Source organism: Centroberyx affinis, unplaced genomic scaffold, assembly GCF_046629955.1.
Source record: "Centroberyx affinis isolate AG114_WGS23_722 - 3 ecotype Tasmania unplaced genomic scaffold, CSIRO-AGI_Caff_v1 ptg004423l_1, whole genome shotgun sequence".
NCBI lineage: Eukaryota > Metazoa > Chordata > Actinopteri > Beryciformes > Berycidae > Centroberyx > Centroberyx affinis.
The window spans coordinates 117,440-132,886 of NW_027282100.1; the positions used below are offsets into that span (position 1 = coordinate 117,440).

The window sequence follows — 15,447 nt, forward strand, 5'->3', positions numbered from 1 at the left end:
CGTTGTTACATGTGTGATGTTCAATCTTTTCACAGTCTGTTCTGTCATGTAGTACATCCCCAGCTAGAAAAAAAAATGAAGACCATACAGCAGCCAGGGTCGAACCTGACAGGAGCACCGCCGGGAAGGACACACGCTACCAAACATTCTCACGTAAAAACAGATTTACTGGCAGACGGACAGGCAGATGGACTGGCAGACACACAGACACTTGTCTTTCTCATGGGTACTTGGGTTGAAGTGCAATGCCAAAGTACTGAACCACAGCTCGGCGGTGTGTCTGAAATGTCTGATCTGAGAGCGCTGTATGCCGAGTGGTAGAGCTCGGCTGTATGTCTTTCTTTTCTATGTAATGTCTCTTAATCTGTATTTCTTCCCTTCTGCCACTTCTTTTCCTCCCTCCTTCTCTCTCTTCCTCCCTGTGGTGAGAGAATCAGTAGTTTGGCGATGCAAATTGTCTTCCTCCTTCCATCGCACTTTAACTGACTCCCTCCCTTCCTCTTCTCTCCTCTCCTCGCCACATCCTTCCTTCTGTCCTTCCCTTCACTGTGGTTAGTGCAGCAATAGATGCAAAGCCAATGCAAACTGGCCGATATTAGAACAGATTTGACAAATATTACTCCTTTATCAGGGTATTTGCAGGTTTTAGAAAGCCAACTGTAAGATTAAAGACTTTTTTAATACTCCTTACAATTGAATTCAAGACCAATTTAAATGCCAAAATGAAGAAACAAAGCTGGCAAAACCAGTCGATTCCTGACTGAACACAGTTATTGAAAGTTATGAAGCTATAAATGGGCAAAGTAAGACAAAGGACACCAGGAAATTAATTGTCAAGGGACATGAAGTCCAACTGTGTTTAGTAAAGCAGATCCAATCATATTGTACTACTAACCCTGTTCTGGATTCATGGAAGAGTGAACATGCAGCACTAAGAACCCTATTATTACATGGTGAAAAAAATACGTCCTCTAATTACTGTATTTAAGACATTTTAATTCTTACTAAGGCCATCAATTTAAATTTATTTCAAGGCCTTTACAGACTTTTTAAGGCTCTGTGGAGACCCTGCTCTATTTCCTTCATTTTACGTCCTTCCCTGCTGCTTTTATTAACTCCACCGTCTAGCCTCCTTTGTCCCCTCACCTTGCCCCATTCATCCTTCCTTCCTTCCTTCCATCCTTCCGTTGCTTCCTTCCCTGTGGTGAGTGATCAGTAGATGGTGAGAGCTTATTAGAGCACACTGTTGATGAATCTCGCCCTATTCCCTTTGCCCAGTAGGACTGGCTGAGAAGCAGCTGAGGCCCAACCACTGTCCTGCATCCCCACTGTGTGTGTGTGTGTGTGTGTGTGTCTTGAAACCAGGGTTGTACTTCAGAAAGCTCACCCAGGGGTGATGCCCCCGCTCTCCCCAAAAGAAAGACAGACGCATACACACACACACACACACACACACACACACACACACACACGCACATCACTGATTCCCCGAGTCCCTGATGTTTGGCTCCAGATCCCTCCTCCATCTGGCTGAGAAAACCACAAAACAGCACTTGCACACACACACACACACACACACACACACACACAAACAACCACCAAAATACGATAGACAAAGTGCACATGTTTCCTGGAACTTGACTAGAGGAGGCTTAAATCTGGTTGGTGCGTTTCACCAGCAGCCAATGGCCTCTGTCAAGCTGATGTTGGCTCAGGTAGAAAGTATAAACAGCCCACAGCCTGCAGTGCGTGATCATTTTTGCTTGAGGAATGATGTTGTGTTGAAGAGGAAGACAGGACACAATAATGCAATGGGGTTGTGTCACAAAGTTCCAAAGATAACTCCCCTCCTCTACCTCCTCCTTTCCTCCTCTACCTTCTCGGTTCCTCCTCTACCTTCTCGGTTCCTCCTCTACCTTCTCGGTTCCTCCTCTGCCTCCTCCTTTCCTCCATACCTTCTCGGTTCCTCCTCTACCTACTCCTTTCCTCCTCTACCTTCTCGGTTCCTCCTCTACCTCCTCCTTTCCTCCTCTACCTTCTCGGTTCCTCCTCTACCTTGTTTGTTCCTCTTCTACCTCCTCCATTCCTCCTCTACCGTCTTCTCTCCTCCACTACGCATGAGGAGGGCTTATCAAGGATATTGAAGACGTTTTGGGGCGACAGTAGAGGTTAGAGAAGCAGTTCCGTTTGGCCAGAAGGTTCAAAGCCGAGAAAGAAGAGGCTTGAAGTAACAACACAGAGACAGAGAGAGAGAGGAGTGAGTGTAAGAAAGAGAGGGGGAGAGCAAGGTCAGTCAGAAGAGGATTAGACCAAAGAGGGAGAGAAAAGGAAAGAGACAGGGAGAGAGAGAGGGAGAGACTAACAACAGCGTTTGGATTTCCCCAGCTCTCCCAGAGTCTATCCTGATTATCTTGTTGTCAGTTCCCTGAAGCATGTACCTGAGCTAAGGAGGCTCACTTAGACAAAGAGAGGAGCAACAGGGACAGAGGGACTCTGCACAAATATACATCAACCCAGGAAGGAGAGGGGAGGAGGAGGGAGGAGGTGGAGGACAGGATGCAACAGCACAGACTGTGTCCAGTCCCACGATGCATTTGTGGCGATGATATATAGAGCTAATTAGTGATCAGTTTATTTGAATGTGATCTCAGCTCTCTGGCTCCCCGGTTGATCGGCCTTCATCTCTTCTATGGAGAATACAGTAACTTAGCCTACAATTAGCCTACTGGGCTGGCTAGTTAACGTTAGCATCTGACATCTGTTAGCAAACATAGCTTATAGCATATTACATACAGAAGCACTGCTTATAAAAAAAAAAAAATCACCCAGATGTATCACCATACATCACTGTATGGCAGCAGTCCAAACTAATAGGCATAGAACCCAGAAGTATTTTTTCTCTCGCTGTGTTGTGTCATTAAAACTAATTTGCATACAAAGAGGAATATGGGAGATTAAAATTGCAGCTAAAACGGGAAGATTTATGGTTCAAGTTAAATTTTCACAATAATACAACTTTTACTTCTTGTTACTAATTAGATCCTGCTCAAACAGAACACTCAATTTGTACAAAACGATTTTTACAACTCCATGATAAAGTTTCACAGCGCCTGGTGTCTCACTTCCAGTTGCTCGAGCTGAATTTGTCTCTTGAAGATTACGGCACCGCGGTAAAAAAAATGACAAGAACACAATGTAATAGAAAGTGAATGGGGATCGTGTGTGAATAAATTAGAGGCAAACAGAGTAAGGAAATACTGCCTACACCTGACTGGCTGGCTGTCATAATAGCAGCCGAAGACTCGATCCCCCACATAACATCTACATTTACATTCACATCTTTCGCATTTAGCTGACAGTGTTATCCAGGGGGAAACTCAGAATGAATGAGCTCCCCTCTCCATAGCCGGTAATAGGCAGCCTGCCAACAGAATATAAAACTCCCTAGCTGAAAAGGCGAGACACAGACTTCTTCAATTCCTTTTGTCTAGCAATGACGTAAGAGGCGATACATCCACCTTTATCACTTACTCTCCTGTTTGCTGTTATTGTAAATCGCTCTGGATTAAGGTGAGAGATAAATGTGTGGAATGAGCCAGCCTGCAGACTACTGATCTCCCATCCTAACACATCCAGGCTGACTGATACAATGAAGGTAGCACATCACTCCAGTTCTCTATCCGAGAGGCTCTGTGCCTTCCTCGTATCACCATATCACTTATTCTACTATTGCTTGTACACTAAGTCGCCCTGGATAAAAGTGTCAAATAAATACCTAAAATGAAAACACACCTGCATATTACGGAGATCAGATTGTTACGGATACTTCAATCGTATGACATGAGTCTTACTTTCATGTCTGCAATAAATTTGTAAGAGTAGGTGTCTGTTTTTTTCCAAGTGGTGGAAATCTGATTTTGGGATGAAACTCGACACAGAGTCATGAATATCAGGAAGAACCGCACAGTAAGACACAAGTAGTGAGTCTGTCTACTGACTGGAGACCTCCCTAGTGAAATAGTCCAGGCAGAGACGATGATCCATTCCTTACCCAGACAGTAACACCCTGCAGAGCGCTGATACCGCTGAAGATACCCGAGCAACAGAGGGTGTAAATCTTTAAAAACACTCGTCTTAACAGGCGTAGATAGCCAAGGCCGCAGCTAGGAACAGGGATCTCAGAGCAGGGAGTTCGGTGAATCCCATTCCCCATCTAGCCGACAAGAAGCCCGCAGAGAGCTGAGATCCCTTTTTTAGCGAGGGGATATACCCAGGAAGCAAAGCCTGTGGGCCATTTAAACCACAGACTTCACCAGCAGGGATACTGTACTACCTAAGGCAACATGATCTTCCTGGCTGCTACATTCCTGACCAAGGAGCTTGCTATACAAGCTAGACATCGTTCATGAAACCCTTTTTACTCCAATGTATGCTTCGAACTGGACTGAAAGCAGACACAGGCCTCAGGAATTCTTTGGTGTCCAATGAGCAGTAAGAGAGTTTTACCTTGCTTTTTTTCCCAAAGATACAAGGTGTTGTTCCAGGCTTTTATTCAAGGTTGCATCCCATGCTTTTATTCCAGGTTTCATTCCAGACAGCAGTGAGAGACAATTATCTTCCCCTCCCAGGCAGCAAGAAACCTGCAGAGACATGAGCTCACTGTAGGAATATACCCGGGACACACAGGGTAGTGAATCTTATGAACTGCTGGTCTCAGAGGAACAGATAGCCCAGGCAGCAGTAAGAGACAATGGTCTTCCAGCGGGGGAACAGACTAGACAAGACAGTCAGAGGATGGTAGAGGATACTGCCACTCTGCAGCAGGCTTGACACTGAGAAGACATGTTGCGCGAAAACCTCATAAATCCAATTTAGGTGTAGCAGTGAACAGTGCAGACCAGCTCCATTCCCTTTACAGTCGGCAAGAGACCTATATATTAAGGATTCTTACATTTCTTCACACGCTTCACGAACGTCTCTTGACATGCTAGAATCCTGCATTGTGGGAACCCAAATGAAACATGTCCGCAAGTTATTTTGGGTCCTGACTAACGTGGTAAACTGTTTTGCTCTACCTGCCACTGTGGCAGGTGAATCTAGAATCTTTCCTAAGACTTCGGGGACTTAAAACTTCACATATGATACTTGCTAATCGGTTGGTGGAACTGGCAAACCTGTCAGGCATTATCCAAGATCCACTAGCATTTCCAACTCTGGTCGTAGCCAAAAGGCTCCTGATCCAGATCTCACCACCTAGACATCTAGCAAGGAGGTTTGAATCACATACCGAGCTCACCGACAAAATAAGGCACGAGGGTACAGCCAAGTGCTGGCATCGTTATTTACTGGATTCAAGCCAGTGACCTTTAATTCACACGCTCAAGGCAGCCACAGATTTACTGTGGATATAGTTATGATTGAAATATTTATCTCTCTGCATCTTTCCCCTTCTTTCGCTCTCTCACTACTCCCACTTTCTTTCTCTCTCTGACACTCTCTCTCTCTCTTTCTTTCTCTCTCTCGGTAAATTCCATTATAAAGGGCTCATCCCTAAGCCCTACCTGATGCCCTATACACTCAGAGTCAAACTTTAGTGTTCCCTGCAAAGTGGTTCAGTTGTTCTTCTCTTCTAAACTTTTCCAATAAAAGCTGCACCAGTGGCGTGCTAAACAACACGTCTGTTTTGGGCCACCGCCAACACTACTGTTAACGCTAATGCCGAACATCATCTGTCATGTTAGCCTCTAAATGTTACGCTGGTGTCTTATGTAGGCCAGAAGTTTGACTGGTCTCTCAAAATGCATCTTATTTGCAATAAACTACCCGATGGTCCCTATTTTCAATGTTGTCATCAGACTTAGCCAAAGTTGCTTGCTGCCATGGTGCTGTTTGGCAAAGGAAAAAAGTGCAGTATGAGGGTTTTCCTTTTTCCACCAGCTTTCTTAGACCTCAGGTAAAAAGAATTTGGGGATTTATTTTTTTTGCCTTGCCATGCTCACTGCAGGAACATCCTTTTTGCAGGTACATTTGCATTTGTAGCGGACAAATTCGGCCCCTACCGATCAGAAACCACACTGAATATGGCGGAGGTTATTGTGCCCTGCAGTGGGTCTTGCATTAGGTACCTACTGGGCATTTGGAGCATAACCTCTTTTCCTGTCTATCTGTCTCCCTACAGCGGTGGGACTCTGCTGACGGTGAGCGGGACCAACCTGGCAACAATCAGAGAACCGAAGATCAGGGCCAAGTATGGACAGGCCGAGTCCTTCCATGTAAGTGTAGAACATGACCGAGACACACACACACACACACACACACACCCACACAGCTCCTATAATGCTGTTCAAGGTGGCAGACAGCCTGTCTGTCTGTTGCTCTTGTCTCCTGTTAGTGCAGCTACAGCCTTAGACATCCAACACCTCAGGCCACATAGCCTTTCAAATGTCACTGCACCACATGAGTGTGTCTGTCAGACAAAGAGAGACAACAGGACAGAGATTGTGAGTGTGTGTGCGTGTGTGTGTGTGTGTGTGCGAGAGAGACGCTGTTTTTTGGCCACAATGTGTTGATGTTATTGTGCGCGGGCATGTCGACCTTTCTGCTAGGTCTGTTTGAAGGGAAACGAGTTTGACCCTGTTGGCCTCAGAGCTGTTAACTGGACCAGGATTAGGCTTGATTGAAAACACAACCCATGCAAAGGTCCCATTTAAGGAGTTTCATTCCAAAACGCTATATACACAGACAAATGTTCACGAAGCGCTTCACTGACTGTTGCTCTGAATCGGTTATCGGGGTTAAGAACTTCAAATTACAAAGGCACTTTGACTTGCTGATAAAAACAGCCATTTATTGAGGCAAACAACCTACATGACGCATCCCACACATGCACACTTGTACCACTATATATCAGTGCATACACTCTACACGGCCATGACATCATGACCTATTTACATTATATACAAAAATATAAAGTAATCCTTAAGAAGTAATCTAAAAATATTCTCAGGTACAAGCAAATGTGCATAGCTCACTGCCAATATTAATATTTGGTCAGTTGGTACCAGCTTACATTTCCACTAGGTATGTCAGTATATCAGTATCATAGTATCATAGTATCATAGTATCACAGAGCACTGACTTACATAAAGAATGCATAGATACATTTTGAAAGAAAACCGTAGACTGAAGGTTTTTTACTCAATATTTTCTACATTCTCATAATTGTAACTATTTTATAAGCATTGATTTGAGGTGAGGCACCCCAGATGAAAATGGCTGGATTGGTCAATTTTGAGACTTTATATTTTTCTAACAAGCAAATTCATACAATTTTGATGAAATATTAGTTCATTTGAATATAAAACTCATAATACAAATTGAATTAGTGTCCATATTCAACACATACAATTTCCCTCTAAGAGGACAAAATATCTACATATTTTTTTCTTCACCTGTCACTTCAAGAGTGTACCTCAGTAGTTTCTCCTTATTGATTGATTTTCTTTTTCCTTTGTTTCCTCCCTTCCTCCCTCTCTCTCGCTCTCCCTCTCTCTCTCTCTCTCTCTCTCTCTCTTTCTCTCTCTCTTCATCCCTCCTTCTCAGAACTGTACGGTGTATAACAACTCGGTCATGGTGTGCCTGGCTCCGTCGGTGGCGGACTCGGAGCTGGGCTTTTCGGAGGCCGGCACCGGCCCGGACGAGATCGGCTTCTACATGGACAACGTGAACGCCCTGGTGGTGGTCAACGAGACGTTCAGCTACTACCCCGACCCCGTGTTCGAGCCGCTCAGTCCCTCCGGGATCCTGGAGCTCAAACCCACGTCACCGCTCATACTCAAGGTCAGCTACAGGCGGGGGCTGTGATTTGTTTTTATTATCAATGAATCATCACCACATTCATTCTGAGACGTTAGTATAATTACCATTAACAAATGAGACCATCGGCAAGGGATCATGGGAAATGTGGTCTTAATTTATGAAACACTAACACTATAATACCACTGGTGTGAGATAGAGGCTACTAATCGCCTGGCCATGGTCTCATTTGTTTACAGTAATTATAGCGATGGAGCACTATTAATTTGACAGCGATATACTGATGTTTAAAAATGCTATATGCACCGCCTTTAAGATTCCATTCATGTTCTCTGGACACACACCTGCCACTCATTTCTAATGGGAGATTGATGTATTTCTTGCTTTCTGATCACATCGCTAAAAAATGGCATCTGTACATATATATATGTATATGTATATGTGTACGTGACCGTGAGCGCCGCATGTACACACACACGCTCGAAGATACGCAGCCGCACACTCGCACACATTCTAAATGTTTTATATGAATTTAGGTTTCAGATAGTGTATTTTTTATGTTTTTCTCCCAAGGTGATTCTAGTCCGAGGCGGAGTGCAAGAGTCGAACAAATATTGAACCTGTGCTGAATTAATTAATGATGGCAGGAACACACACACACACACATTCCACCATTTTTTTTTCACATACAAGGAAGGAAAAGCACTCAAATGTTTTTACAAGGTCTCTCAGATAGAAAAAAAAAAAAATCACACAAATTCATAATTGAAAGCTGAAAGAAAAAGTCCACACCTTCCAAGGCCAATTTGTGTCCTTCAGTCGCTAACAGCATAATCTTTGACTGCGGCCCTCCTCCGCAGCCCCGAGCCCTCTTAAATAACAGTCCTTTCAATTTGTGTAATTAATTTGCAGTGCTGGAAGGGCAGTGCAGAAGCACACGGGTCCACGGGCCAGGAGATTTGGATTATATTGGTTTTCCTTTTCATTAACTGTGATTGGACATAAGTATATGGATTTAATTGGCAATTTGTGAGTGGTGTGCATGTGTCACTGCATTATCTTATGGAGCTCACCTGAAATATTTAGCCAAAGAGTGACTGGAGAGGAATTAACTCGGCTGTTTCCATGGGAGTGTGTATGGGACTCAGACACAACCAGTGGAAATAAAGGATAAACTAAAGGAGGTAAAATGACTCTTTCTCAAGGAAACCTGTCCACCGTTCCTCCATTTAACTGCTGATGCTTCACAGACCGTACAGTGTGAGCGGTGTAAACCATTTAAATACGTAAACTTAAACACAATCACATGCCTGTCCTTTTATCGGTGTATACATTTTACACAATGTAATGAAAATATAATTGGATTTTCGTTTAAATGAACGTCCCATTGATGCAATTGCATTCCTTTGATTGCAGTGTTCAGTTGTGTAGCTTTTTCTTTGGCTATAATTTGATTTTCTTTGAATGTGTCCCCCCCCTCCTCCTCCTCGCCTCCTCTATTTTCCTCCTGTCGACTATCTCCCGTGTCATCGCGGCGAGTGTGTGGCGTTGTTTATTCCCGTGAAGAGATTGAAAGGAGCGTAACAGTCATAATTTATTTCCTAAATGATAATTTATTAGCGAAGGGCCTCTCAGTAATTGCCAAATCCCCCGCTTGGCTTGCCGGAGGAGCGGCCGGCCCGTTGGAAGCGCTGATGAGAGAGACTAAAAACGCAATTTGGGAGGGGGAAAAACCCCCCTCCCCAAAAAAAAAAACCCAGAGATTTCTCGGAGATGTGGGCGCCGCACTCGTCACGCAATTAGTTTCTCATCTGGAGTGTCGGGTGGGTGTGGCGTTCTGACGGAGCGGTGTTGGCGAGAGAGAGAGCGCGTCTGCTGTGTGTTTGTGGGTGTTTGAGAGTGTGTCCCCACGTGATGCGTCTTGACTGTTTGTGTGTGTGTGTGTGTGTGTGCGTGTGAGTTCTGTGTGTGTGGCTACAACTCTGTGTGTTTGTGTGGCTGGAACTCTGCGTGTGTGTTTGAGATTGGAACTCTGTCTGAATGTGTGGCTGGAACCGTTTGTGTGTGTGTGTGTGTGTGTGTGTGTGTGTGTGTGTGTGTGGCTACAACTCTGTGTGTCGGTCTGGCTAGAACTGTGTTTGTGTGTGACTGGAAATCTGAGTGTGTGGTGTGTGTGTGTGGCTGGGACTGTGTGTGTTTGTGTGTATGTGTGTGACTGATATCTGTGTTGTGTATATGTGGTCGGAGCTCTGTGTGTGTGTATGTGTGTGGGTGACTGGGACTGCGTATATGTGTGTGCGGCTGGAAGTCTGTATTTGTCTGTGTGTGTGTGTGTGTGTGTGTGTGTGTGTCAGGGGGAATGGGATGCATGTTTACAGGGTTGCAGAGCGTGGCTGGGTGGAGGCCTGCAGAGAGGACGGGATTGGAAAACAGAGTCTGTCTCTGCGTCCCACTGCTAAGCCTGCGGGAGGCGCGGCAGCTATCTCCTCTCTCTCTCTCTCTCTCTCCCTCTCTCTCTCTCTCTCTCTCTCTATCGCTCGCAAGCTCCATTTCTCGCTCAGTCCCCCCTCTGTTTTTTCCCCCCTCTCACAATCGCTTTCCTCTCTCCTCTCTCCACCTCCTTCTCCTTTCATTTTCGTGCCTCTTTTCCCCCTCCGTCTTGTTTTCTTTGTATTCATCTTTCCCCCCGGTTACTTTTTGTTTTCTTTCAGTCGCTCGGGGTTCCTCTTTCTCACTATCAACCAACCCCCCCCCACCACCACCACCACCACCACCGCCGCCTCCCACACACACACACACACTCGTCTGTGTCTGATAAAGCAAACAAGGCCTGTGTCAAATTGAAACCAGAGGAGCTGAAAAACCTGGGACTGAAATTGACATTCAAAGTTTAATATTGTGATTTACACAGGGATTCAGTTTACTGGAGATAAGACAAAGCATTATTGTTCTGTGTGTGTGTGTGTGTGTGTGTGTGTGTGTGTGTGTACGTGTGTGTTTCTCTGTGTGTATATACAGTGTATGCAGGCGTGTGTGTGTGTGTGTGTGTACATTTTTCTACTTTCTACCTTCCTCTCCCCCCTCCTCTACCTCTCTCTCCAAATAACTTTATTGGCATGACTTATCAGAAACAGTTTACACACTCAAAACAGTTTATATACTCAAACCATACTGAGCTGATGAATTATGTGGTAGTATGTGAGTTATGTGAGTTATTCTGTAATTGCGGGTACATTTGGCGATTGTATAATATATAGTATACACATATTCCCTCTACAATCTAACAGTTACTACTTGATAAGCTCAAGCCTTGAGATAATTTATTAATTTGTTAACTCTTTTTTTATTGGGTGACATAGTTGGCTTTATTCCATATTTTGGGACTATACTCAAAATAGAGGCCTAAAACCAGACATCACATGGTACTTCACAAATTTAAATTTCATAAGCTTTATGTAGCTAATTACTGACTGTTGACCCTCAGAAAGTAGAGCAAGAACTTCCCAGTCTTCAGAATGTGTTCTTTCCAAGGAAGAGACATCATGAGGTTCAGATGAAGTGATTTCGGGACAAACCATTTCTCGTTCAGAGGTTTTTCTTCAGTTAACAACTTAGTTTATGATGATTTTACCGGCAAAAAATGTATATCATGATCATTAAAGGATTATATTATTAAAGGAAAATGATGATACAAGCTCATTTCATTGTTTTTTGGATGAGAGGTTTGAAAAACAAGTTTGACGCTATCCAGCTTATTTTGTAACTACTTTGTAATTTAAGTTCCTAAAATACATAATGACGGTCTTTGCTAAAACATGATCGGGTATTAAAAACAACACATTAGACACGTCTCTTATGAACATGAAACGCACTCACAGGTACTGGACGGCTCACATCATCATCCCCTCTCTCTCTCTCTCTCTTTCTCTCTCTCTCTCTCTCTCTCTCTCTCTCTCTCTCTCTCTGTGTTTAGGGGCGTAACCTGATCCCGGCGGCTCCGGGCAACAGTCGTCTGAACTACACGGTGTTGATTGGAGAGACTCCCTGCATCCTCACGCTGTCCGAGAGCCAGCTGCTGTGCGAGTGGCCCAACCTCACCGGACAGCACAAAGTCACGGTCAGAACGCCCCTCCTCGTCCTCCATCTCTCCGTCTCTGTCTCCTCTAGTGACACTTTGACCGGACTTTGACTTTGACTTTGACTTTGCACGACTTTGGCTCGGGCGTCCTCTGCCGTGCCGACCTGACTTTGCAGTACACATGGGAGGGGTTATTTAAGACAAAAAAAAAAAAAAAAAAAAAAAAAAACTTCACCGGTAGGGTTAACATGACGTTATGGGATCTTCACGGTAGGCTGGCTTCTTATTCAAAGATGTGAATTACTGGGTCGTTTTTACCGCCATCCCCTTTTTCGATCATTTGCATTTGTTCCATAAGCAATTCATAAAAGGACAAAACACCACCAGCTCCGGTCGGTATATTCAGACTGACCCGGTAATATGAAAACACTCTACCATGACGGACTCAGCCCGTAATGTCACTCTAACCTTGTTTTTGAGTTTTATGAATAACCCCCCTCACGTCTTTTCCCAGACACTTTTTGCATGATGTGCCGCTGCCTCTTCTCTTAGAATACAGAGTTCTGCCAGGAGAGATTTGGGCTTTCTCTGGCAGATCCAGGATGCGCTCCATTGAACTCGCGCACGGGGGTCGGTGTTAAATGCATAATGCTTGATTAACATGTTGATTGTCATTCACTGTCAGCCGGGCTATCGCTCAGAATAAGGCGGCGGTAATGCGGTTCTGTCACGGTGATCACAACCCCGGTAAATTTAGGAAGTTCACAATACCGAGCCGGAGATTTCGCGGCATTGCGATGCTGTTACTGTTGAGTCAGGGTGTCGGAAACGTCAATGACAAGGAAATCGCTCGCTTCTGAACAGAATGTCAACATGACCACAAGCCAGCTTCCAGACGTGTGCAAATGGGAAACCAGGTTTCTCTGTGCAGGCGACAGTAATTCACTGCTGCAGATGCTGCTGGTTTTGGATTTTCACAGAATAAACTTTTTCCCTCAGGTAGCCCCGAAGGGATCTGGGAGCACTGGTCCCTATCCATCACTTAGGAAATGTTACTTATGTTATTTATCCCTACGATTCCAGACTTTTTGGACACACTGTATATTCCCTCAGTATACTTAGTTTTATTTAATGTACTTTCACTAGCTTTACTTTACTTTGATACTGTAGACATTTAATAGTACACAGGATCTAATGTATTTATCCCTCCATGCCTCCAGAAGCCAACTAAACTGCTACTTAACTAAACAACAACAGGCTAATGGGACGCCTGACCCTGCTGGCTGGAAACAGCAGTTGAGAAACTGAATTGTATCCGCAAACAGTAAGCTTAATCATGCAGGACAATTATACTAAGAGCTAAGGACAGTGAATGATGACCCACTTCTGCTACCATAGCTCTGCCACGATATGAAATATAACTCCTGTCTTATTCATGAGATTGATGCCCTGTAGAAAACCTTCTGTCTCCCAAAAAGTATTCAGGAATTTCCAGGGGAGAAAGAGGGGCTGATATGTGTCCAGAAATTATACAGCAGGATGCCACTGATATGTAGTCTCTGATCTTTAATCCAAGAAATATAAAGTTTCTGATGTGCAACTCTTGGCCAATCCAAGCCAAAGTGGTGATTTATGCAGAAGTTATGTTCACATGTTCACTTTTTCCCAGTGTTCTGCTGCATGTCACAAGCTGTCACTAGTCTGTCTCACCACCCAGAGCGTGAATGCTGTCGACGTCGCTTCAATTTCTTCTGTATCGTATTCGCTTAAACGCCGATACAGGAGTTCAGGAAAAAGTCAAAGAACAACCCCCCCCCCGATTTGCTTTGACTGTAACAGACTTTCAAAATCACCGCACAGCTCCCGGAGCATCCGTACGGAGGAAGGTCAAACCTCAGCCGGGGCGATGTGGCGCTCACTCCGAATAAATTTGGATGTTTGTCTGAATATCCCGCAAGTACACCCACTCAAACCCCCCCCCCCCCCCGCCACCACCACCCCTTTTAAACTTATCACCAATATCCCTCCACAGTCATTTCACTATATCTTTATGACATTTACTCCCCGCCAGCTACAGCCAATATACATAGAAAGCCACTGACAGCGCATCCATGTAATTCAATATGATGGCTCTCAACGGCACCAGCCAGCTCCGAGGTGGATCTCTCCTGCTTTTCTTCCCTCCCGCTTCTCTTTTTTTAAACTAAATGTCATGTTGAATATTGGAGCGATGAGATGTGTTGGCGGGGGCGGTGGAGTTAGTCCTTCTTCTGACAATAGCCAAGGAAAAAATAGAGCTGTCTGTTCCTATCTCTTCTGCCGTGTGTGTGTGTGTGTGTTTGTGTGTGTTAGTGCGTGCAAAAGTGTTGCTCTGTGTTTGCGGCTTGTTTTTCGCGTGCATGTGTGTATTTGTCTCTTTGTGTGTGTGTGTGTGTCTCCTGTGAGGAGAGCTGCAGAGAAGGACACAGCTGTAGCACAATATTCCCCATGTAGAATGACCTACATACAGGGGACCCCAATGGGTGTCCAGACACACCGGGGCTGTGTCTATATGTGTGTGTGTGTGTACAGTGTGTGTGTGTGTGTTTGTCCCTTCAGATGCTCAGCTGTGTGTTGGCAGCTGTGCGCCTCCCTTGAGTTTTCTAAGAAACTTGTTTGTTGTTTTGGCCGTCAGCTTTCTAAGTTCCTCGATCAGTCCTTCATGCTGTCAGTAGAATAAAAAAATAGACTTGTGCCTGGAAAATGTGTCACCAACTACATAGCGGCCATACTTATCCATCCATGTCATATGAGACAGATATTATGGTGGTAAATGCTACTAGAAAATACTGTTCACCTCAGTTTTCAGGTAGAAATTTTTACTTGGGAACTCATCACCAACAGGGAAATACCTATAGTCCAGTATAGAAGATAGATTCATTTCAAACAAACTGAAGGATTTTCATCATTTTATGATCACAAATCTTAAAGGGGGGGTATCCTAGGATGTGACAAATCCTAGTATTTATGGTGATTTTGGTACTTGGAGGTGTGAAGTAAAGAAATGGAATCATGTTACTATGCCGTTTACCCACAGTCACACATATAAAACACGCCCCCTTGTACAAGCCAGTCAGATTTTGCTCCAGTGGCTATGTAGACGCTGGACTGTCTGAAATCGACCAATCAGTGCTAAGAGGAGGGCGGGCCTTCCAGAGTGGCCAGCCAATCAGAGCAGTAGCTTATTAGCAAAAGACACTGCTTATGTAAAACAACCTATTTTCTTGTAGGTGGGAAACAAACACTGGAAAGTGAATAGCTAAAGCTACAACTAAATGATTTTTACTGAAAAAAACTGAACAGATGTATTTTATAGACACCAGGTAATTATATAAAATTGCTGAAAAAGCAAATGATACCCCTCCTTTAACATGTCAACACAGGACACAACTACTTTATGGATTTTTGGGTTGTGGTTGACATTACAATGTCTGATTTGCTGGGAAACATGAAGTCAAATGTATCGCTCACTAAAGTGCATGTGTGTTAAGGGTTAAACAGCTGATCAAGAGCCA

The 15,447-nt window shown here is 44.3% G+C and overlaps 1 protein-coding gene across 1 annotated transcript in view; it reads left to right on the forward strand.

Annotated features, from left to right (window-relative positions):
* Positions 1 to 15,447, forward strand: part of plxna1a (plexin A1a) — a 156,807-nt gene that overhangs the window by 109,673 nt on the left and 31,687 nt on the right. Inside the window, exons 15-17 of the mRNA XM_071543953.1 lie at positions 6,179 to 6,272; positions 7,603 to 7,839; positions 11,789 to 11,932. Coding sequence (XP_071400054.1) covers positions 6,179 to 6,272; positions 7,603 to 7,839; positions 11,789 to 11,932 — 475 coding nt within the window. The remainder of the gene's footprint in view (positions 1 to 6,178; positions 6,273 to 7,602; positions 7,840 to 11,788; positions 11,933 to 15,447) is intronic.